This window comes from Perna viridis, chromosome 4, assembly GCF_037379345.1.
Source record: "Perna viridis isolate PV_CMFRI_1.1 ecotype Kerala chromosome 4, ASM3737934v1, whole genome shotgun sequence".
Lineage (NCBI taxonomy): Eukaryota > Metazoa > Mollusca > Bivalvia > Mytilida > Mytilidae > Perna > Perna viridis.
The window spans coordinates 31,983,764-32,009,629 of record NC_142448.1 but is presented as its reverse complement, the minus strand read 5'-3'; the positions used below and the strand labels follow the sequence as shown (position 1 = coordinate 32,009,629).

General features: G+C 32.9%; 1 protein-coding gene across 1 annotated transcript in view; it reads left to right on the top strand.

Moving 5' to 3' along the window:
- Positions 1–20,221, top strand: part of LOC148619769 (fatty acid synthase-like) — a 45,572-nt gene extending 25,351 nt beyond the window's left edge. Inside the window, exons 18-28 of the mRNA XM_088580009.1 lie at positions 402–756; positions 1,323–1,439; positions 1,961–2,175; positions 2,771–3,100; positions 3,310–3,556; positions 4,360–4,608; positions 15,149–15,475; positions 16,897–17,015; positions 18,139–18,387; positions 18,999–19,229; positions 19,994–20,221. Coding sequence (XP_088436135.1) covers positions 402–756; positions 1,323–1,439; positions 1,961–2,175; positions 2,771–3,100; positions 3,310–3,556; positions 4,360–4,608; positions 15,149–15,475; positions 16,897–17,015; positions 18,139–18,387; positions 18,999–19,229; positions 19,994–20,098 — 2,544 coding nt within the window. The 3' untranslated portion in view covers positions 20,099–20,221. The remainder of the gene's footprint in view (positions 1–401; positions 757–1,322; positions 1,440–1,960; positions 2,176–2,770; positions 3,101–3,309; positions 3,557–4,359; positions 4,609–15,148; positions 15,476–16,896; positions 17,016–18,138; positions 18,388–18,998; positions 19,230–19,993) is intronic.
- The last annotated feature ends 5,645 nt before the right edge of the window (positions 20,222–25,866 follow it).

The window sequence follows — 25,866 nt, the reverse complement described above, 5'->3', positions numbered from 1 at the left end:
GCTTCACAGATTTAAATTGATTTTTGAGTTGATAAGATTTCCAGTTTCTTAGTCCTGAATTAATAGAAGGTGATAGTACGTATATTATTGGTCTGAAATGTAACTGATTGCCTTTGGTAAGTAATTCTGTAACTCACACCAATGAAATTGTGACAGCTACTGTCTGTCAATCATTTAATAATATACTTGTGAACACAAACCTACTATGAATTTTGGTTAAACTGGATAAATACATAGACTTTCAGAAAGCATGGAACCATGTATATGAACTATAAGAATGGAATGTTAACATTCAAATTCACATTAGGAGTTATTAATTTTAACCAAAAAAATTACATATTGTGGAGATGCATAACTGTGTATTGCCCTTGATAATATTATGTTTATTTTTATTCATACAGGCCCTGGCCACGGATGCTTACACTGACAGGAACAGTCTTATTGACATTCCAGAGGGTTGGACCCTGGCTGAAGCTGCTACTGTGACCTCACCATTTGGATTGGCATATTATTCTCTTCTGATGAAAGGAAAGATTACATCCAATTCTAGCCTGTTGATAGCTGATGCAACATCATCTCTAGGCCAAGCAGCTCTGGCAATAATAGCTCATATGAGATGTAAAATATTTGCTCTAGTCAATTCCAGGGATAATTTGCAGTACCTCAAGCTGAAATATCCATCATTACAAAACATCTATGTATTGGAAGAGGGGGAACAGTTTGAGGGAGAAATACTGAGATGTACAAAAGGAAAAGGTATGTAGTAGGCCAACTTAATGGGTTTTGAAATTTGAATGAATTGTTCTTTGGTAATGTCTTAATTTACCTGGATTCCTGCATATATATAACGAAAACATACAATGTTGGGGAAAATGAAAATATTAATTATTGTATAGAGTGGATTTGAATGAAATAGATGTGCTATGAAATTCCAAATTTAACACCACTGACAGTTCAAGATTGAGAAAACAGCAACCAAAAGTTAAGATTTCAAGTTCTGTAACAAGGCTTTGCCAAGTAATAGAATATTGAAATCTTACCGATCAGAATCTGATATTTCCTAGTCTTGCATTACCTTGCAGTTTTTGAGTCATTTATGTGATAAGAACACTTAAGTCATTTTGCCCAACCTGCAATTATTCTTTTGTGTGGGCAGGAAAAATAGCACATTTTGATATGCTCTTATCTCACCAGTTAGTGAGACAAGGTTATATCATGTGGCTATCAATAGGAATATCCTGGACTCAAAAGTGGATAAATTTACATTTGAATTCTACTGTTACAATTATCATGATTATATAAGATATACCTCTAATTTACAGGAGTAGATGTTGTATTGACCTCTACTTATGGTAATCTACATCAACAGCTGTCCACAGTCCTTAGAAGTGGTGGTCAATATCTTGATCTCAGTTCTGACTATGATTTCAACATTCTTGGTAAGGACATTGATTCTGTATAAATCGAAATACTCATGTACTGTGTCAATTAAAATTAAATTGAAACTTATGCTTTAATCTCATGACACATGCAACATACATTGGAATAATGTATACCTTGTGCAAAATGCTAGTAAGGTGCCAGTTTCATGAACTTAAAATTAGAAAAACAGGGGGTAATGCTGAAGAGTATTCCGGTTATGACATTAAAGGCTGCCCTATTGCTCAGTACATGACATTAAAGGCTGTCCTATTGCCCTGAACTTGACATTAAAGGCTGTCCTATTGTCCAGGACAGGTAAAATTGACATTCAGACATGTAAAAGTTCAATGCACTAAGGACAACTAAATTTCTCTGAAGTTTTCATCATGGATTATCAGTATAAGACAACCTGACTTTTACTTTGGGCAAGTGAAATTTTCTTCTAGGCTGTCAAAAAGTTGGTGTCAGTCCCTGATATTACTTGATAGGAAAAATTCTACTCTTGTTATCTATAATGAATATTTGCTACATTTTGCAGACAAGGATAGCTTGCATGAAAACATCACCTATCGTCATTTAAAGACTGACCATTTTGATTCCGACGAGATAAAGGAAATTATGGGGTACATCAACAAAGGCATTAAGGCCAAGGTTATACAGCCATTAGATTTTAGCTGTTATCCACATACTCAGATCCAACATGCTTTCCATGGACTACAGGATCCAAACAAACTGAAATCTGTTTTGGTGCAGGTATGAAAAGTCTTGTTTTTTTTTTTTTGTTTGTTTTCTTTTCTTTGCTATCCTGCTAAGTTCAACAGTGACAGAATCATGAAATTGAATATCTATAATTGAATAACTGCCTTTGGATAGGAATAAATAGGTTAACATTTTAGATTTTGGCTGTTAAGTTGCTCCTCAGTTTATACCTGCTTCACCATCTATCCATCTGTGAAGCTTTGAGGGTACCTACTTTGTATAATTTGTAACTTAAAAGTACTGAACCAATATTATTCAAACTATTCTCATTGGAGATGTCTTCTGATTTTGTGGAACAATTCGAAAATTTATTCCTAGATTTTTATCTTGATGAAATTAGCCATTTTTTACTTGGCAATTTGTGTTTACCTATTCTAAAGTTGTTTTTTTTCTTTTGTAGTTTTTATTACATATTGAAGAGGTATATGTGATGACAGATGTATGACATTATTTTAAGATTTAGGGCTATTTCTCCACAATACAATGAGACTGCTCCTTGATGTTAGAGTACTGATCTAATTCTATTTAGGATTTAATAATTGGCATTTTGGTTAATTCCAATGTAACTATAACAATTTCTATTTTGTAGATCAGAGAGGATGATTCCATACCTATTTCAATTAAGACAGAGCCAAAACTCTTCTCTCCAGAAAAGTCTTATATTCTTATTGGAGGTCTTGGAGGCGTGGGTCTGGAGCTTGCTGATTGGATGACTAGAGAAGGAGCAACTAAATTGGTATTCACCTCCAGATCTGGTGTCAGGACAGGGTACCAGGAGAGAAAATTGCGACTAATGAGGGAAAATCAGATTGAATTCAATGTGTCAACCACACAAGTGACTACTGAAGAAGGATGCAAAGCTTTGTTTGATGATGCACAGAAACTTGGTCCAATTGGGGGAATATTTAACCTTGCAATGGTAATGTTAACTAAGTTATACATTTACTTTTTTTGAGTTCTAGTCACAAGATAAAAGATCAACACTTCAAGTTTGATACACATATAAAATCCATTTCTACTGCAACATAAGATAAAACATCAATAATGAGGGTAACCACAAATTGTAAATAGGAATTACATGTTAATTAAATTCGTGAAATTAAGCCAAGCACATGTTCTCTGTAACAGGTTTTGGCAGATGGGCTGTTTGAGAATCAAACAGAAGATAACTTCAGGAGAGTTTGTGAGCCTAAAGTGAATGGCACTAAGAACTTAGACACGTTAACTAGGAAGTATTGTAGAGATAGCTTGGATTGGTTTGTTGTTTTCTCATCAATAACATCAGGACTTGGTAATATTGGTCAGACCAATTATGGTTATGGTAACTCAGTGATGGAGAGAATATGTGAACAAAGGAAAGAAATTGGTCTGCCAGGTATAAGAATCATTTAAATGCCATGTCATGGCTTAGAGTGGAGTGTGTGTTATTCACATTTCAGCTTAAAATATTAAAATAACTCAACAATATTTGCTTGTGCTTATTATATTACGTCATGAAATGTAATGCACTTTATAATTTATAAATGACTTAATTTTGTAACTTCTGGAGGAATTAAATTCAACATTTATCAACAATATATATCGCCTTGCTTGGGTGTAAAATTATCAAACTATTCTGTATTCTTATTTTGTTTTAACTTTGTCCTATTTTGTTATTATAACAATTACAATACACACTGCCTTGGTGGTTTCAGGGTAGTGTGCTTGCCTTGAGAGGAAGAGGTTGTGGGTTCAATCCTCTGGCCAAATCATATCAAAAACTTTCAAATTGGTAGTCACCACTTCTCCTTGAAGTATGTGGTATTTAAGAGGATAGGGTAACGACTCATTGGCTTCCAAGTCCAAATGGGGTGGTATGCCTGTCTATGGACTGTTGCTTCTGTGAGCTAGTGCAATAATAATTGGCCCAGCATGTTGAACTAGTACATAACAGGGTCTGTCAATTCTCATCCCGAAATGTATGAAATATCTAACATATGACTTAAAACAATAATCAACCAATCAGTCAACTATATAAAACACAAACCCCAAAATAAATTCCACTACAACTTTCCACTACCACTACATACACTGCATCTTCCAAAATATTTTTCTTTTAAAAAACATGTGGCTGAATTTTTTGTTGAACTTCTTGAAATGAGAAATTCACCAAAGCTTAAAAGAAAACCTATCCTTTAGGACTGGCAATTCAGTGGGGAGCCATTGGAGATGTTGGTGTAGTGGCTGACAAAATGGGTGGCAATGACATTAAAGTAGGAGGGACTTATCCTCAGAGGATGTCATCAGTTCTGGAGACTTTGAAAAAAGTAATGTTAGAGGACCATGCTGTGGTGATGAGCTATGTTCCTGCAGAGAAATCATCCAACAGTGATGATAGAGAGGATGAGAAAGAAATGACACCATTAGAGAGTGTGATGAAAGTAATTGGTATGCCTTTAAAAATCTTTCCAACAAATAATTGTTGCAAATATACTGAAAAATACTATTAGAACAAACCCTACAAGAATAATTAAGTAGCTGTCTTTGTAAGAATCATGCAAAATCTGAAAAATGTGATACACCCCAAAAAAGGCTACATATTTTTATATTTGTAATTAAGTTGTTTTATGGGTCTGTACTATGAAATGTGTAATTATTCATTCAAATCTGCCTGCTCTTAGGAGATAATCAACATTGAAAATCCAGTAGACTCTATTGTATTTGAGCTTCATTTACAGAGTTATCTCCCTTAATTCTGAAATCTACAGTGCATTCTATATGATTTTTATCTCCTAAGAGCACAGGTTATATGAAAAAACACGTTAATTTCTGCTTACTATGACATTTCAAACAAAATATCAAAAATAAAAATATGTAGGCTTTTTACCCATGAATCACATTTTGCATGATCCTTAGCTGGAGTGCTACTTAACTGTAAGAGACCAAGTAATATTAATTTTTTTGCTTTTCCTTGTTGTTTTCTTTTGATGGTTCTCAAAGGCAATATTGTTTCTGACTTAAACAATTATTTCAAACTGGCCTTTACCCATTATCCATCATAAATGCTTTTTTAAATAGGATGTGTGCAGGTTTCACTATTAGATGAACTGAGGAAAAGTGATAGTTTTGCTTAGGGATGAGGCTTCCTTTGAAGCTATTTTTCCTATGATGATGTAGTCGGTCAAATATACATGATGATTTTAAATTTCTGGATTCAGGTCATATGTTAAAAAATGTGTCAATAAGATGAAAAATGCAACTATCACAGGTGTTCTTTGGTTTAAGTAGGGCACATTTGTATAATTTTGGATATTTTTCTATCTAGAGAGCTATTTAGATTACTGAGTAGCTTACATAGTTTTTTGTATGTCCCCTTTCGGCAAATGCCGAAGGGGACTTAGGTTTGCACTCTGTCCGTCCGTCTGTTAGTCTGTCTGTCAGTCACACTGGGTTTTCCGGACTTTTTTTTTGTAATGCCTCATCCAATTGATTTCATATTTGGTGTATAGTCTTATCATGACAAGTTACAAGTTTAGTTCGAATGACATTATGGTTGAACTATTTTTACAGAAGTTATGGCCCTTTGACATAGAAAATTTCATGAAATTTTATATTTTTTCGGACTTTTTTTTTAATGCTTCATCCAATTGATTTCATATTTGGTATATAGTCTTATCATGATAAGTTGCAAGTTAATTTCGAATGATGTTACGGTTGAATGATTTTTACGGAAGTTATGGCCCTTGGACATAGAAAATTTCATGAAATTTTATGTTTTCTGGACTTTTTTTTGGTAATGCCTCATCCAATTGATTTCATATTTGGTATATAGTCTTATTATGACAAGTTGCAAGTTAAGTAACTTTTCAACTTTCCAGATGATAGAAAGAGAATGTCTTTATGCCGCTTTCTGTAATGCAAAAATGTTATTATCTACTGTAAGATGAAGCTCAGGTTTGATTTTGATGGAATTTGCTTTTGCTGTTCAAGAGTTATTTTCTCTTGATTGTTAAAAAATAACACCATCCATTGTTAGTTCACATATATAAAAAAAAATCTCAGAAAGGCAGTGAGTTCAAAGGCCGAAAGGGGACACTGTATTGCATCAGCAATACTGTCAGAATGCTTGTTTAAATTCGAACCTGTCATTTCAACTTGCTCTAAAATTTAATGGAGATGCTGCATGTGCATTTGGTCTTCATTTGGTGTCATTTAATCTAGACATAAACAAAAGAAAACAAATGTAACTTTCTAATATTTATATTTCTACTCGAGTTATAATTTTGAAATGATTGTGACAGAATTATATATACTTGGGTAAGTATACCTCATACTTTCAGGCCTCTTAGCTGGGAGAGGATGATATTCATGTATTTGTTGATGGATCTCAAGGAAAATTGCTAAGTTTTACATTGGGAGGTATCCCAGAATCCTTGAATGATTAGGTTTTTTTTTTAACGTTGAAGTATTGTGCTATTCAGTTTAACTGAATTGGATGTCTGTTTATGTACCCACAAAAACTTGTACTTCAGTACTTAATAAACTATCCATTAAAAGGGAAAAAAATAAGGCCTAATTTTGAATTGAGAAGTATTGTGTAGTGTTTTCCCAATTCTTCCGGACCTCATTACAATTGTCAAGACATTCTATGAAGTATATATGTTGTTTCTCATTCTTTCTAACATTAGAGTGGTGAAGAAAATTTGCATATTAATAACATGGGGAGCTCACTAGCTGATAATACTCAGATTTGTATTTGGTCATTTGGATTTAGAACTCCACATCCCTCCATTATAATTCATATACCAGTAACTTGATACAGAATGTAGAATATAATTGTCCCTTGACTAATTTTTATTAGCCCCTAGTGACAGAAAATAGGAAGCCTGTTCCTGTGGTAAAATGTTCTAGGTAGGTGGGTTTTTTTTCTTCAGATAATTGAAATTGTCCACCAGGAATTGATAACTGGATAATCCAGTTTATAAGAAAAAAGAGTGAACTCATTGAAATTGAGTGTAAGAGTTTACTTCAATAAAATGTTGTTTTCATTTAAGCTTGTATAATGGTGTTTCTCAAACTATCCATTAAAAAGTGAGAAAAAGCAAGGTCTAACATTGAACTGGGTGGTTGGTATAGTGTTTTCTATTAGATAGACCTCACTGCACTTGTGTAGTATTTTGTATGTAGTATATATGTTAGTTCTTATTCTGTCTAACATAAGAGAGGTGAAGAAAATTTGCATATTCTTAACCAGAGGAGCTCACTAGTCAATCATTAATTTGTTTTTGGCTTTACTTTATTTAGTAAAGGGTTTTTTAATTTGATTTAGGCAACTATATTAAGGAAAATAAAATACAAAAAAAAATGAAGTTATATTATCCAGTACTTAAATCTTAATCAATTTTAGATTGAAATCCAGTTTAAGAATAATCAAGGGAACCAAGGTTATAGCTGTAATCAAAGAGTAATCAAGGGTACCAAGGTTATAGCTGTAATCATAGAGTAATCAAGGGTACCAAGGTTATAGCTGTAATCATAGAGTAATCAAGGGAACCAAGGTTATAGCTGTAATCATAGAGTAATCAAGGGAACCAAGGTTACAGCTGTAATCAAAAGAATGTAATCCAGGGACAAAGACCCGACATGGAAAACAGACATACACAACAAAGAACATAAAGTAACTAAAATCATACATACAAAGTAACAAAAGCAAATAAGCAACTCAGACTCCACTAAAAACTTGGAGCATGGACCAGGTGCACCGGTAGGGTAAGCGTCCTCTGCTTTTTTAGAAACACCTGCGGAGTTGCTCATAATAAGTCAAGTCCGGGGTAGACAAACGAGGAAAGGAAAACTATGACCCGTTGGATGAATCAGTTTTCATGGTGCAGATGGATACACCATAACGATCCACGAGTTCATGATGACGACCATAAAACTTCTGTAGTGATGACTTCAATCTTGTGGCAACATAACCCTGTTCAAGAAGCCTATTTGTTAGAGTTCTAGTGCAATACAAAAAGTCTGCGTAGTTTCGGCTAGCTCTGGCATAACGTATGAGTTGTGATATGAACATCATTTGATGAAGTGCATTTTTTATTTTGGCACAAATCTCCAGTCATCTTTTCTTAACACTAACTTAATGTTCAAATTCAGTTTTTGAAATAATAAGAGGTTCATTGAGAACTGGAGTATTCCTGTAACATAAGTCATGCCACCAAGACCAGATTCAAGGAGTAAATATTAAGGTTGCACACAGACTCACAAAATATAATTTACTGGGAAGTAAAAGAAAATTTGTGATCCCACATGAGGTCTTCATCTGGATTTAATTTTGATCAATTAATCTTAATTCTCTTTAAAGAAAAATTTATTCAAGTTCTCGAACTTTACATCAGAAGTGGTAAAAAGTAAGGTCTAATATTGAACTGGGTGTTGTGGTATAGTGTTTTCTATAAGATAACCCAACTCTTCCGGACCTCACTACACTTGTTTAGTCCTTCTGTGAAGTATATATGTTCATCAGATTTCTGTCTCAAATTTGAATGGTATAGATAATTTGCATAAAATATTGCCTTCCAAAGGGAGCTTACTAAATGCAATGAAAAAGATTGACTGCATGTTTTGTTGATATATGTAATTATTTTTAGAAAAGGGAATTCCTAAAAATACTTTTAAAAATATTAACATAGCAAGATTATGTTCTAGAAAGTAATTTGATTTCCAGTGAAGTATTGACAATTAAGAGAGATACTATGTGTAGTTAATAATTGTTTTGTCTCTGATTAATTACTCTAAAAATGTCATTGTAAAGAAAATAAGGTCTAATATAGAATGTGGCAATGTTAACTGGATTGACTTAGGTATGTATAGCCCCATTCTTCTGGAGAGAGTATCCAGGTATAAATGTTTAGAATTTCATTATGAACAAGTTGGAAGGTATAGAAAATTTGCATATGATATTAATGGGAGGTAATTCAAGAATATTTATAAGATTACTGAACATGTTAATATCTATGGATTTTTCCAGGTTACTGTCAAACACAAAGTTGCCTTCAACTTTAATAATATTCAAATAATCTCATGAAACTTTATGCATCATTTAATCACTATATGGCAATGTACACAATTATATTTTCTGATTTTTCCGTGTCATAATTGCTTAAAAACTTAAGCTAAGTGGTGTATTGGATCCTTTCAGGGCAGGTCTAGTTAAAAAAAAGTGTATCACTCTAATTCTACATTTATTTGTTGACTTTGATATGTTCAAGAAATAATTTGTGGAGGGGGTAGATTTGTACTCATTTTAACATGGGTACAGCATTTATATTTGATTATTTAACACCGAGCAACTAATACCAAGAAGGAATAATTTTTCTAATATGACAAAGAAATATATATAAGAGAAATTTATATAATTGATTTCAATTAGATAACCTTTCAGCCGTTAAATCATTGTGTAAACATTTTTAAATGAGTGTTTTGTCTCGAAGCGACAGTGAAAGAAAAGAGACAGTGCGTAGGTGCTAAAGTTGGGGTTGTACCGACATACATGTAAACTGTTTGACGATATGAAGATCTCTTATTACAAATATATGTTTGAATATAAGTCTCTGTAAGAGTCAGGCAGAAGATAAAACATGATATGAAAAAACCAGCATTTTGAAAGTGTAATTTGAGTGGCCGACCCAGAGGGGGTGCAGAGAGTTGGCACCTACATTTTTATTAGAAAATTTGTCCTCATCATGTGTTAAATTGACCCTAAATGGTAATGTCCCTTCCCTTTTTCTGAGGAATCCCGGTAGGCACCCTTCCTTTTTAAAGTGTCAGGATCCACCCCTGAATTTGATTATTTGCACCATAAGAATCAAAGGAAAGAGACAAGACTTTTCATATCATTTTTGTAAATGAACATTTCAAGGGAAGAAAACTCTGTCAAAAATCTCATTTTTCCAAAATGCTATTGATTATTTTTTTACAAATTCAGTGATGCAGAGATCAAATAGTGTGGTTTTTTTTCAAGCAGACAAAGCATCCTTCAGTGAAATTGTATTGTTAGATTGATAGGTTTTTGACATGCATGTTTTTGATTTATTCCATTTTTCCATTTTAGCAAAACTTGTACTCTATTATTGCTCATCTAGGGTAAGTGGCAGTTATCAATTCAATGAGCATGGCTCCAAAGTTTGTTTTTTTTTTTTTTTTTTATGGGAGGGGGAGGCAGTTGGTTCCCATAAAAAAAGGATATGCATATCATTTGCTGAAAGTGCAACTTTTTATTTATTACTAATTCTCTTTACACTATCATCTGTCTTAGAGGTTCATTGATAACTTGAATATTCTATAACATTAGTCGTGATACCAAGACCAGATTCAAGAAGTTGATATTAAGTTACTTGCTTAAAGTATTCAAGGTTTCTCACAAAATATAAATTACCGGAAAGTTTATTGTCTTCTATGGAAAAATGCAATAGTTTGTTTTGCATGGAAGTAGTGATAAATATTTCAAAGAAAATTTGTGATCCCAAATGAAGTATTCAACTGGATTTTATTTTGATCAATTAATCTTAATTCTCTTTAAAGAAAAATTTATTCAAGTTCTCGAACTTTACATCAAAAGTGGTAAAAGTAAGGTCTAATATTGAACTGGGTGTTGTGGTATAGTGTTTTCTATTAGATAACCCAGCCCTTCCGGACCTCACTACACTTGTTCAGTCCTTCTGTGAAGAATATATGTTCATCAGATTTCTGTCTCAAATTTGAATGGTATTAATAATTTGCATAAAGTATTGCCTTCCAAAGGGAGCTTACTACATGCTATGAAACTGATTGATTGCATGTTTTGTTGTAGCTTAATTTAGTAAAGGGGACTTCTGTTTGATATTGATGACTATTTTTAGAAAGCGGAATTCCTTTAAAAAATTTATCAATAAGACATTATTTATATTAAGTCTATGTTTCCAGTTTTGGGATTTGGTTAGTCTTCATTAAGTTATTGAATTTGCATTGAAACATCTGAACTTGAAAATTAAGAAATTATGTATTGTTGATATTTGTGTACTGTACAAAAATCATTGTATAGTTTACTGAACAGGTTAATAGCTATAGATATCTCCAGCTTGCTGTCTAATACAATATGCTAAAACATTTATAATAAAAGACAGCTAATCTATGAACTTTTATTTCATAATTTAATTGCAACATGATGCTTCAGTAATTTTAGCATCCATTTAATTGTTATAAAATTAGATTTATGGAAGAATTTATGAAAGCAAAATATTAATATATAATGACCCTTGAAAATATTTTCAGCATCCTCAAGCTAAGCTAATCTCTAAAAAAAATAATAATTGCTGTTGATATCTTCAGTATCAAAACAATGATTATAACTGAAATATCTGCTGATGAAATATTTTGTACAGAAAAAGGGGGAGGTCGAATAATTTAGAATTGGGCAGTTTTGTATAGACTTGCATGTTATTTTCGCCCATTTCTTCCGGACCTCCCTCTGTAGGTGGATTTTTACTTATATTTAACTTTGGTATTGTGTGCATTAAACGTATTAAGTGGTTTGAAATCTTTGCATAATTTAAGGGGAGTTAACTATATATAAATAATTTTTGATTTTTGATTTTATTTCTATATTTAGAAAAGGGAGTTCTTTTTTTGACATATTAAATCTGTTTGTTGAACTATGAATAAAATCAATATATAACTTGACCATTTCCAAATCTTGAAAACCATTGTAGATAGAAACTTTGAATTGATGTAATGATCATTATAAACAGCCTACAAGTTTGTCACTGTGTCAAATATGTAGGACAACTTTATATTATACCCTCCCCTCCCCCCCCCTCCCAAAAAAAAAAAAATGTTGGGGATTCATATTAATCTCCCTGTCTGTCTTCCTGCTTATCTATACATCTGTCCACATTTCTTGTAAGCACATGCAACTTTTACTATACAGATTATGAAATTTAATAGGAAGATTTTGCTTCATGTAGATATGCATGTAGGTACAATGTAGATATAATTGCAAAAGGGAGATATTAAGAATCTAACACCTATACAAGTGCAAGATAGGGAAATCTCAGACACCAACGGTTAAGATTTAATTGTTCTCTAACGAGATGAGTAAGAGATTTACTGTATCTTACCCAAAAGTGTGATTTCCTAATCTTGCATAGAAAAGTGGATGTTTGATTCTTTTTCTAACTTCAAGTTTTCTGATAAAATTTTGGAATTAAAATGACCTGCTTTTATCAGCTGATCCTGATGTATCAGGCCAGTGATACGTCACGATCAGGTGTAAAATTTAGGTCACTTCAAAACAGTATAAACAAACAGCTAGAAATAATCAATCACTGGTTATTCTCCCTAAAATTATTGTTTTAAAAGATTTTTCATACACATATTCAATATTAGAAGGATATAATCAATTCAATTGGGTCACTTTGGGGTTTTTGATCCTTCAGGATCATAATACTTTATGTAACTGGTTTATCACTGGAACTTCCCAACTAGTTCTGAACACTACACAATAATATAGTCCAAATTTAATTCCTTTTATATCATTCAATACCTCTTTTGTAACAAGTAAATATGTTTCTTGCAATTTATGAGCTAAATAATATTCTATTATTTATGCTAATTAATTTAAGATCTAGTCTTCATATCAACTCAAAATTTGAGAGACTCCTTTTTGGCCTTGAAAGATATTTAGTAATAAATTTACATTTATGGATTCAATTTCTTGCAGTTATATGTCTTGAAGCATAAAATGTGTTAAATATTTTCATTTTGACACACTTATATGTCAATTTATCCATCATGTCATTAATATTTTACCATTTATAAACAGGCAGTGATTTTATCCAAGTAAAATTGGCTGGAAAATTCAAATTGATAAAAGTTTTTGAACGTCTTGTGTTAAGGAAATTTTTTTTTTTTTTAAGCATTGAAATAGCACAAAATTTGTAAATGTGTGTGAAGTTAGATCAGTAGTATAAATTGACTTTCAGTTTATACAGATTAAAAAAGGAGAGTTCTTAATAGTATTTAAAATGCAAGGTATGATCACAATTTCATTGAATATCATATAATCTTTGAAATTTTGTTCATGCGACAATTTTCACAAGAATCAAAAACTGCCAGTGCTATCAGCACTTTGATTTTACCAGTATGCGCACTGAACTCTTTTAGTAATTTTCTTGTCTCATTGTTGAGAAAATTCAAATTATTATTTAACATTTTACATTTTACTCCTTTTGAAGCAGATGGGTTTTCTCTTTGTGGGCTTCCTCAGTTTTTACACGAGCACGCACAATTTGTGATCGTATATTGGTATGGTGCTGTTGTAGTAGTCATTGTCCATAGAAGGTTTTTGTGTGCTAACTTTAGTAGTTATGAAATTTTGATATGATTTTACTAACCACTAAATGAAGGTTTCCATAATATTTGGGCCCCGTGCAGGTCCGGTTATCAAAAGGATAGTCCTGCAGCAGCGCTAAGCTTGTCATAAAAGGCAACTAAATACTGCTCAGAAACCTAGCCGGGGGCTAGGTGCTCTGTCCACAGAGCAACTGGGATGTGTGCCCCAGGTGGTTGAATGGGGTACCTCTGGCGTGTTACATGCTGAGGTTATCAGGCTATAATACAGAAATCCTGACTGCAAACCATACTGGTGCACCGTGTTGGGAAAGGTTCCATGTAACTCGCATGTTAAATAACCCTGCTATGGTATTTGATAGAAGTAGGAACCTTAGCGCTCCGCCACAAGAGGCTAAATTGCCTGACCCTACCCATCCCTCCCTTTTTCTTATGGCAATCAAAATTTGTTGACCCTTATTATCCTTTTGTCCCATCCCTTATTTCATCTCATCATCATCATTTCATGTTCATTTTATCATCCCTTTCATGTTCATCGCCTGAATATAACTGAAATATTGCTGCTCTGGCATTAATATTTGGTGTTTATGGCCCCCTAACATTTTTGAATAAAGGGCCAAAAGGGTACAAATAGTTGTTTTATTGAAACCCATGTAGAATATTTGTTTTTCTTCTGATTTTGATTATTTTATTGTTATCTTATTTAATTTTTGTAAACAAATGTATCAGCAAATTTGAAATTTTTTGGACCATTTTCCAGTTTATAATGTGTTAATGGGGCTACATCCCCAAAAAATCCTTTTGAAAAAATATGAAAATTCCTGCCTGCTTTTTTCAATCAGATTTCAATATCTCTTACGGCTTTCAAGTCGTAAGAGATCAAAGGGATCAAAGGCCAAAAAATATACTTTTTTGTTTTGGTCTGATTTTGAAAATAGTCCATAATGAATTCCCTATGGTTAAGTGTGTCAAACACTAATGTTGTGTGCACACTTACCCCAACTGTTCAGGGTAACCACAGGGGTTATATCATTATTATTACATTGTGTATTAAAGAATTGATGGCTGTTGTGAATTTACGTATTAATGGCATAAATTCAATGAATAATTATTATCTAAGTTCCCTATCTTCTAACTTCTTAAATTTTCTTGAACAGTACACATCTGAAAAAAGGATGCTTCTTTTTTAACCATTCAGTAATGTTTCACTGTATATTTTGATATTAAAACAAATTAAGAAACAAAGGGAGACAATTGTCTCCTCTGAGACTGGTGATAAGATTTTGTTGATAATTTGAAAGAGAGTTTAACACCACATATATACTTGGTGATCATGCACCTGTAAAAATATTTTGTTCTGATAAAAGTTAATAGGAGATATGGGACTAAGGCAACTTCAAATTTCACATGCTAGGGGTGCATTATTGCACATTAGATAAGTCACATATGTTTTCAGCCCTCACAGAAATAATAACATTGACATATCCAGAGTTTGTTCTGATGGTTGGGAATGTGCATTATATGAGGGAAAATACCTATTACAGCCTGGACCCCTTTTCAGTATAAGTGGATCCAGTCAATACATTTGTCTCATTTACAGGTATCACTGATATCAGTGGTGTAAGCTCAAGTACAAATCTGATTGACCTTGGACTTGACAGTTTGATGACTACAGAAATACGTCAGAATTTAGAGCGACATTTTGGAATTGTGTTGCCAGTCTCAGACATCAGGAAAATGACTGTTAAACAGCTAAAAGACTACAGCAAAGATACTGATAGGCCACGGAAAAAGGAGAGTGCCAAAGAAGATATAGTCAGGGAGATGACCATCAGCAGATACATCCAAATACCTACTGAGGAGATTATACCTATTAAGCTACATGAAAATGATAAGGAACCTGTAATAATCATTGATTTATTGCCAGGTATAACCAATGATAAAACTGTTGTAGCTTTTTTTTTCCTGTTAAGAAACAAGCTGTAACTAAAGTATTTGATTATTTAAGTAGCTGTTAATGTAAGAATCATGCAAAATCTGAAAAATGTGATACACCCCAAAAAAGGCTACATATTTTTATTTTTGTAATGAAGTTGTTTTATGGGTCTATACTATGAAATGTGTAATTATTCATTCAAATCTGCCTGCTCTTATGAGATAATCAATATTGAAAATCCAATAGATTCTATTGTATTTGAAATCTACAGTGCATTCTATATAATTTTTATCTCCTGAGAGCATGGGCTATGTGAAAAACCACATGTTAATTTCTGTTTACTATGACATTTAAAACAAAATATCAAAAATAAAAATATGTAGGCTTTTTACCCATGAATCACATTTTGCATGATCTTTAGCTGGAGTGCTACTTAAGATTTCCAAATGTTTTAATCAGATATAGGTTGTAGCTATATACATCATGTCTGTCAACCTTCCCACATTAGAGGGAGACTCCATAAAAAAATCAATGAAAAAGAAAGAATCCATCTAAAATGTAAGATTTGTGGTAGATTATTGGTAAAAATAACTACATTTTCTTTGAAAAATACTAAATAACTGAATTTTTACATTAAAAAATTGCTTCTACGTAAAAACAGTGTCAGTGAGGGAGGATCTCCACATTTACTGTTCTAAAGGTTAACAGGTATGTATACATGTATAGGTATCGTAAACTTGACAGGAAAGTCAGTATTACAATTACTGGTACCCATTGTCATGAGTGAAATAAACAAATTAATCAGATGAGTGTCTAACTAACATTGAAGAAATATTGAAGTAATTTTGGGACTACAGAATTGAACTTTTCATCAATCCATTCAGTATTGGTTACCAACTTATAACTTAGCTTGCCCAAGTGAATTGAAATAAAACTTGCAGAAATGGAAACTACGTAGAAAAGACAGACACCATTTGATTTTTATGTCAATAGCTCAAGGTCAAAACCATGTAATGTTACTGGAATAAATTTTATACCACTGAACTGTATTACCTTGATGGATCTGCATGAAACTGACACAGATGGAAAGTATGAGTATCAAGATAGATGGGTAAGATTTTTTTGTCTTTAGGTCAAAGGTCAAGGTTACTATTCCTAAAAATAGAGATGGTGACTGGAGCACTTTTCTCATTATACCCCACACAACAAATTTACTTGAGTATCCAACATGGGGACGCATGGGATATGTGAGCGCACTCACTAAGCTTCTTTAATTTTAGATGTTCTTGCAAAATGTTTATTTTAAACTAGAAACTGAATATATTGATTGACACCACCGACATGTTGTTGCTACCAAGAAAACATAAGATTTTATTCTTCCATACTGTATTACAAGTCTTTCTTTGGTCAAGGTCCATCGGACAGATTCATGCCACTGACAGAGGACATTGATCATAGTTTCTATGTTATAAGATGTACTGAAGACTCACCACTGTACTCAGTTCAGTCTCTGGCTGGTCATTATATACAGGTAGGTTGCACCTCTATTGACTGTTCAGTTATAGGCTGGCCATTATATACAGATAGGTCTATACAGTTGAAGGCTTGCAGATTCTTTTTTGATTTGATATCCTGTCCAATTCATACCCAAGACCAAAAAAATAGCTATTACTTTTTCTCTCTCAAGCATGTACCATTTTATGAGATAAAATTATGACTATTTGGTTTGGAGTTTTGTGTTTAGATGGGTGATATTCCTTCCTGTGGTGTGTGGCTTCTGTAAGCTAGCTAACACATTTAAGATCCAGCTTAAAATATCAGACTTAGTCTAGTACAAAGCTGGGTCAACTTGACTGATCAAATGTCTTGAAATGCATTCAATATTTGTCATTTGATGTTTAATTAGCAATCAACTGGTTAATGGAAGTAAAAAAATAACAATGTTTAAACTGAACCTTGAATAAACCTGTCTAAACCAGACATTTTTTTTATGTTCCTTCGCATCAATTTTAATTAGTTATTGACCTTAGGAAGCCAAACACCTGTTTAAACTGAACAAAGTCCAAAAGGGATTTGGTTTACACTGGTGTTACTGTATCTTTCAATTATGCAATATAATGGGAAAAAAACTTTGCCTTGTGTCTTTGCTGGTACTTGATGGAAGTTGAATCAATTAGTTAGGAATAATGTTTAGATAGACTTCTACAAACATGTCACTTATGGTTCTCTCAACTATTTATTTTTATAATTTTTTTACTGTATATTTACCTAAGGTCGTGTCAATTTTGCATTTTGTTTGCTTTAAGGTTGGTAATCTACACAGCTGAACAAAATGATAGCTCGAGTCAACTCAAATCAATTTAGTCTAACATTAAACTCACTTAAAAAATTTCACTAGTGTTGTAAACTGTATACTTATTTTTTATACCCCCACTCAACAAGTTGGTGGTATATCTGAATCTCCTTGTCTGTCTTCATTCAGTCCGTCCTTCCGTAAGTCCCAATTTTGTCACAATTTTCTTGGCTCTCAAAGGACTTCAGATTTGGTGTGTGGTTTCATAAATGGATTGATTTCAAATTTGGTGTTAGACTTAACATATGTGGGGGTATATCTAGCAGGACAAAGCATGCAACTTCATGTTTTTTTTCTTTAGGAAATAGATTTGATCCTTCCAGACAGGTCCTTCCACTTGATAGGATACTCCATTGGAGGTAGGATTGCTCTAGAGATAGCTCTACAGAAACAAAGACAAGGGGATGGGCCTTGTGTTAAAAGTTTGTTCTTTTTAGAGTACCCATTACCTCTGATTGAAAAGGCACTGAAAGAACTAGAACCTGGTGGTGAGAGAGATAAAGAACTTCTGAATTCTCTGCTCAAACTTTGGAATCTTAATTCAAATGTTGTAAGTTATTTTTGCTTATTTATAAATAAATTTGAGATAGATACTGTAATCTGATTGGTTAAAATCATTTTTTTTATTTCTCATTGGATAAAAAAAATTGACATTCCCCTATTCAGTTAAATTCAGAGTAGCTTTCTCATGTTTAAAGATAAAAATATGTTTTAAAATTAATTTATAAGGATTGGCTATGATAAAAATGTTGTCTATTGAAAAATAACATAAATTTTCCAATTTTTTGCAATAAACCAAATATGCACATGGAAAATTCATGTTGTTTTTCAATAGACAAAATTGTTATTATTGCCAATTCTTAATTTAAATGATTTTGTAACATATGTGTTGTTATCTGTCAATCTGTTAAATGTGAAAGCAAGGGGCTAAAAAATTGATTCTGTGGTTATTCTTTCACCAGCAACTGATTTCAATTTCTTACACATTCTGAGACTAGTCAGTCAGTGGTTTTGGTCACAATAACTAAAAATAGATTTTTGCGAAACAGGAAACTTTTAACCCTGCTATTTTAGCAAAGGCAAGTGACAAGAAAATTTAAGAAAGGTATGAAGTCAATAATAAACAAAGTATTCATACTTTATATGATTTTATCACTTTAGGAAGTTACTGGCAGCTGTAAGGAGGATATGATTGAATGTGTAGTTACCACAATACTTGAAGCTTCAGATGACCAACTTGAAAGACGAGATGTTAAAAGAAGTATCCACTTGTTTTTAGATCAGATCAAGATGATGTTGACCTATACACCAGATGGACAGTATGATGAGAAAACCGTCATTGTTTCACCCAGCATGACAGGGGACCTGAATGCTCAACAGGTTGTATCTCAGGTTATTAAATAGTGCTTTTCTGTTATTTGTTTCAATTCTAATTTGACTAGTTTCTTCATATTTTAGAAAAGACATAGCCTTATGTGTTGCATGAAATGATGACTGTTGTTTCACAAAATTCTGATGTGACATGGATAAAATTGGGTTAAACTTACCTATGACCTCTGTATGCTATATTGTATGCTGGTGCAACACACTCATCTGTCATTTAATAGCATACGATACTGGTAATTACATATGTACTTCTTTTAGGCAAAATTTGTTCTTACTAGGGAAGTATTATACTAAAGTCATTGTAATCCAAACTATAACAACTGTGAGCAGTGCCAGTGCCCACTAACTCGATACCCCCACACTCCCCATTTGATAACATACACCTTTTGACCTCCACATTGGTTTTGAATCGAAATATAAAATAGGAGGTGCACAATTGGATCATGTTATTAAGATTATGTGGAAGTTTCATTCAATTCCATTCAGTGGTGTAGGAGGAGTAACGGATAAGAGATTGGCCCCCCGTGTTTCAGATGGAAGGAAGGAAGGATACCCCTAAAACTATTTACCCCACACTTTAAGAGGGTGTAATAAAGAGAGCTTTCATGTATCATCATATTACAGTTTGAATCATAGAATGAAACAGTTTTAAATGCATGTCATATCAAACTCTATAGAATATCTATGTGCCTTACACACCAAAAAAATACTGCACACAATGTTCTATAGGTAACATAGAACTTTTATTTTGATTTTCTCTTTTTTTTTAGTATTTCAAGCAAAAGATACAGCATGAGATTATGGATTTAGATACTGGAGAATTTAAAGCAGATAACTATATAATCCTAAGAAAACTACTACAGAATGTTCTTTAAGATTTGTGTTATGTAATCTGATTTAACTCAAGTAGTGCTGTGTTTTGATATTGTCATATTTATTTCATTTATGAGTATTTTGTTGTAAAAGTTTCAGTTCATATATAAAGTCTTCTAAATAATGTTAAGATTTTTTATTATCCCTGACACGTCATAATTATTAATAGATTAGTATCTGTTCCTTCAAGTGCACTGTATCAAGTGTTAATGGATTAGTATCTGTTCCTTCAAGTGCACTGTATCAGATGTTAATAGATTAGTATCTGTTCCTTCAAGTGCACTGTATCAGGTGCAGATCTACATTCTTTGAAAAGAAAGTGTGCCAGTTGGGTTTTCTCAGAAAAATGGGGTGCTAAGACATTATTTACCCTTTTTGTTTTTTTTTTTGGTCAATTTCAAACATGAAAATGACAATTTTTCCAATATGAAGGAGAGGTGGCAACTCACTGCATCCCCTTGGACCTACCACTGTATAAGCTACATAGTTGTATTCAGATGTACTGTTTCATAAACAAGACTTGTCTTTTTTATCAGAATATTATCATTGGTGTTAATCTTTATGACAGTATTCAACAACATACTGATAGTTTCTTCTCTAAAAGATGTCAATATAATTTTATTTTAATATCTGGGAAAAATACTTAAATAAGCTATTTTGACTTCATAGCAAAATGACATGAAATATTCAGAAGTAACCCATCTGTGTAGTGCTTCATTCCATACCACTCTTGTGAACACTCAAAAATTTATATATATTGACCAAATATGCCATGCTTTACAAACATCTAGAAGTCTACTGATTTTTACTGTCATAGGACATCGTTTCAGAGTCATTTTTTCACACTGTGTGTCTATGCCCTTTCACATTGCCTATGTCTTTTTTCTTCCCCAGAAACTCGACATAAAGGTCAATATTTTCATTGGTATGAATATCTCATAAATCTTGATCCATTTTTGTGTGTGATGGTCGCTTGATCACCTAGTCTGAATTTCTTCTGACCCTGCAACCCTCCTCTTTTTTATTTGGATATCAATATACAAGTAAAAATGAGGAGGGTTGCAGGGTCAGAGGAAATTCAGTTGGTCACCTTGAGAGCTATGTTAATGGTTTGGTCCCTGGCAGAGTAAATTATTAAAGACTTCCCAGGTAGTGAGTATTAGAATCTAGTGACATCTTGCTAGCTAAGGAACTTTCAGAATTTTTTTTTTGAGGTGAGGTAATCTAATACCTTTCTTGAAGAGGCAGTTGCCTCTGTGCTAAATAGGTAGGTGGTAGACTTGCACAAAGCAGGGTGTATTTTAAGACTGAAATGCATGAACATCAGATTACTTTTAGTTTTGAGGTCTATCTTAAACAAATTCAATAATATATAAAGTTATACAGCGAATTCTAATAATTAGTGATGAGGTGGAAACACGATAGGAATTTATGTCACAACCAGAGTGTATGAATGCAAGGAGGAGAATCATGCTCGTGTCACTAGCTAAGGCAAAAAAGATAATGTCTCTTTTACCATCAAGAAAAAAATTGGGTATGTTATTCTTAGATTAGGTAGAAACATTATTTTATTTTTCAGAAACATTTTACATTGAATTAATGGGGAAACTAACTAGACTTGAATAATGCTTGAGCAAAAAATGGTCATAAAATGTTTATGGTAGGCTAAAAAATCTAGGGTAGCAGGAAACGGAAATATATTTTTTTTGCCCTAAGTATAAGATAATGCTTTAATCGAATGATCAGGAAGCACAGACATATGTATTTCTGCATAATTTATCAAAAGAAAGACAGGGTATCTATTGAGGTCGAAAAATCTCACAAAATTCGACTGATTCTTACACTGAAATTTTATACAATGGCAGAGACAAATAATACACATTGTATATTTATATTTGGATATGGGTATTTCATTAATTCATATAAAAAAATAGGGGTAACAAAATACTGAAATTTAATCACAGGGCCTTGCTCCCACTTAAATATGCAGCCCACTAGTATGTACACTATTGGGGCTGCAGATTTGATAGTCGGAGCTAGGCTCTGTGATTTAATAAGATTATCTTCTAATCCCTACAAGTTTCCCTTAAAAGTTATATTTATAGCATAGTATTCCGAGTTAGTCAAATAAACTTTCGAACGCGCAGCGTGAGAAGTTTATTTGGCTAACGAGGAAGGCGTTGCTATAAATGATTTGTAACATGAATGACACGCCCATGACAGTCCGTGCAGAAAAAAATAACGTTTGGCGGGAAAATCTAATAACCCGCACAGTAGGCATTATGGCAGACGCATTCTCTCTACCAGATTGGCTTGACATTGAAAATGTAGAAAGCGATGATTTGGTTCTCTCTCAGGTGTGTATTTTTTAATTGAATTAGGCTGATCTACGCTAATTGTCTTTTTGAAGGCTTTTAAACACAACTATTCGGGGCATGGACCCCCTTTTTTGGCCCAAATGTAAAAAAAATCTTATATGTTTCAAAAGTAAAGAAATGTGTATTTTTTCGGTTCTATCTTTAAATTAATGAGTAGACATTATATTTTTTGTTCTCTGTCTGGCAAAGAAAACCTGCAGAGATTTAAAGATCTGTATTTTATTATATGAAACCTAATAAAATTGACATTTGTATGTGTGCTTTTTTGTAGGCGTAATCTTTTCCCAAAGAGGCGGAGCTTACCATGCAGTATTGGTTTTAGTGTTTTGGTTATTTCATGGCTGTTTCCTCGTTGCATTATATAAGCCCATGTGACCTTTCATGCAATATTATTTGGTTGCTTCAATTTAGAGCATACATTTTGGTACATGCTTGTCTCTATGTTATTCCATAAAAAAGATCAAAGGAAAAAAGAAGATTCATGTTACAAGAACTTATACCTCAATCAATCATAAAACTTTTATTCAGGAAAGCTGGGTGTAGTGCATGAGTTTTATTATTATTTTTTTTTGGAAATACCTATGGAGTATTCTTATGTTGTAACATCTTTTTTCCTTTGATCTTTTTATGGAATAACATAGAGACGACAAGCATGTACCAAAATGTATGCTCTAAATTGAAGCAACCAAATAATATTGCATGAAAGGTCACATGGGCCTATATAATGCAATGAGGAAACAGCCATGAAATAACCAAAACACTAAAACCAATATTGCATGGGTAAGCTCCGCCTCTTTTGGGAAAAGATTACGCCTACAAAAAAGCACACATACAAATGTCAATTTTATTAGGTTTCATATAATAAAATACAAATCTTTAAATCTCTGCAGGTTTTCTTTGCCAGACAGAGAACAAAAGGTATAATGTCTACTCATGAAAATTGTAAATATGAAAAAATAAATAGATTTTTTTTACATTTGGGCCAAAAAGGGGGTCCATGCCCCGAATAGTTGTGTTTAAAAGCCTTCAAAAAGACAATTAGCGTAGATCAGTCTAATTCAATTAAAAAATACACACCTGAGAGAGAACCAAATCATCGCTTTCTATATTTTCAATGTCAAGCCAATCTGGTAGAGAGAATGCGTCTGCCATACTGCCTACTGTGCGGGTTATTAGATTTTCCCGCCAAACGTTATTTTTTTCTGCACGGACTGTCATGGGCGTGTCATTCATGTTACAAACCATTTATAACAACGCCTTCTTCGTTAGCCAAATAAACTTCTCACGCTGCGCGTTCGAAAGTTTATTTGTCTAACTCGGAATACTATGCTATAAATATAACTTATCTTCTCAGGTTGGTTTATTTCCTAATTCCCAAGTTGTGACGTACATTCAATACCGTTTTAAAGTTATTTTATCAGCTACTAGAAGTAGTAATTTAAAAGAGATTTCAAGTGATAACTATAATATAAAGACGTAAAAATGATATTAGCGAATGCGTGAGGAACCACTTAGTGGATTATAGGTCAACATTACTCATGAATATTTTCATGACTTAAAAACTTATTTTTACTATTTTGTGTTGTATCAATAGTGCATGTAGTAGTTATTTCATTCCTTGTCTTGAAGTCAGTAGAAGATTACGGGCCTTGTTGAGAGGTAGGGTGGAGTCACAAAATGCTGTCGCTAATGAAAACGTTAGCTGACCGGCAAAACTAGTTTTGAACATATTTTAGTTGTCAAATAACAAAAAGGATTGGACACAAGTAAATTCACAGCTATGAACGTACAAGAATGTGCACTCATTTTCTATTATAAATTGTGAGAAATATGTACAAAAGGGTCAGATGTGTGTTTTTGAGACTTGTGATTATAAATGAGAAACCGTTTGGATTTCCTTGTATATTCAAGTACCGATTTAAATATTCTTACATTAACAAAACTAGTTAATGACATCATATGGTGCATTAATGGATATTTTAGAAGTTCACCAATTGTTTGATATTAAAAAATCGTAATTGAATACAACAAATCCGTTTTCTAATATTAGGAAAAAAATATTTTCTGATAATAAAACAAGGATTTTGTGATATCAGAACTTTAAATTTGTCATATTATAAAATTAATTTGTAATATCACAAAAATGGTTGGGCATCATATGCTGATGTGCATGATGGAGTGTAATTACTGCTTACTCCAAAAAGAGGTGATCAACAAGCGTTTTACATTTCAGTCCATTTGAAGTGAAGGGTATTCTTTTTATGGGCTTGCTCACAGTTTTTTCCAGTTATATATGACACAGAAAGCGCAGCAGTTATTAGATGTGTTTAGATAACACTATAACAATGAAGTTGAAAATAATAGCACTTTCCGTTTTTTTTTTTTTTTGTTTTTTTTTTGTTACAAAGAAACATTGAAAACCAAATATGCAAAGACTAAACATGTAATAGACTTAATCCACAGCCTAATCCCTTTTGGGATTCGGCGCATGAGTTTTTTTTTTTCTTTTTTTTTTTTGACGGAGGTGGTAAAAACAAAAAAAATATCTGAATATTTCAAAAGGGATCATCCACGACCAAGAGCACACTCATGGCATGTGTGTTTTCAATTTTCTCATTTTTGCTGAATGACAATCGGCAGAACTTTTACTTTATTTTTTTATCTTCAAAATTTCAAATAAAAGCTTATGAGTAGGGGTCTGAAGGGTGGCCAGCAGGGTGACCGGGAACAATTTTTTAGGCCTACACGGATGGTCTATTTATTACTCCAGTAGCGCAAGAGATTGTCTGGCGAGCTTTTTTCTGACTTGGCTTGGAGTATGAAAGAACGGACCTCCAACCTCTTACATCAATTGTCTATATATATACAAATAAAGATTATAAAAAAGTTACTTTTGTGAAGTGCTGAATGTACATACACATTATGTTGGTTTTGAAACCAAATGATACTGGCAGAGCCTCTTGATATATTTTATACATCTGCAAAACAAGTGAACAGTTTTTGTCCAAGGAAACATTTTTCAGGCTACAAATGTATGTGACTATTTAGAATTAGATAAAACTGTTTGATACTTTGATTTTGAAGTGTCAATTGTGGGTCAGTACCTATGGGTTTAGCCTTGAAGTCCTTTATATACCGGTATTGTATTTTTGTTTCATAGGAATTTCGAATGTTTTTCGTTGAGTACATGACTAAGTGGGAAATTTTTCCATTATGCAGTTATATTCTCCTTTGCTAAAGAACTGTTTTACTAGGACTAATGTAAATATAAAGACATTATAGATGTAAATTCTTAGGTCCTAAGGTCGAAAAATGGTGCTGACAGCGACCTCATCGTCGGCGGCGTCCGTGTCGTCGTCGTCCATATCATCACTTGATTTTCGTGCGTTGAC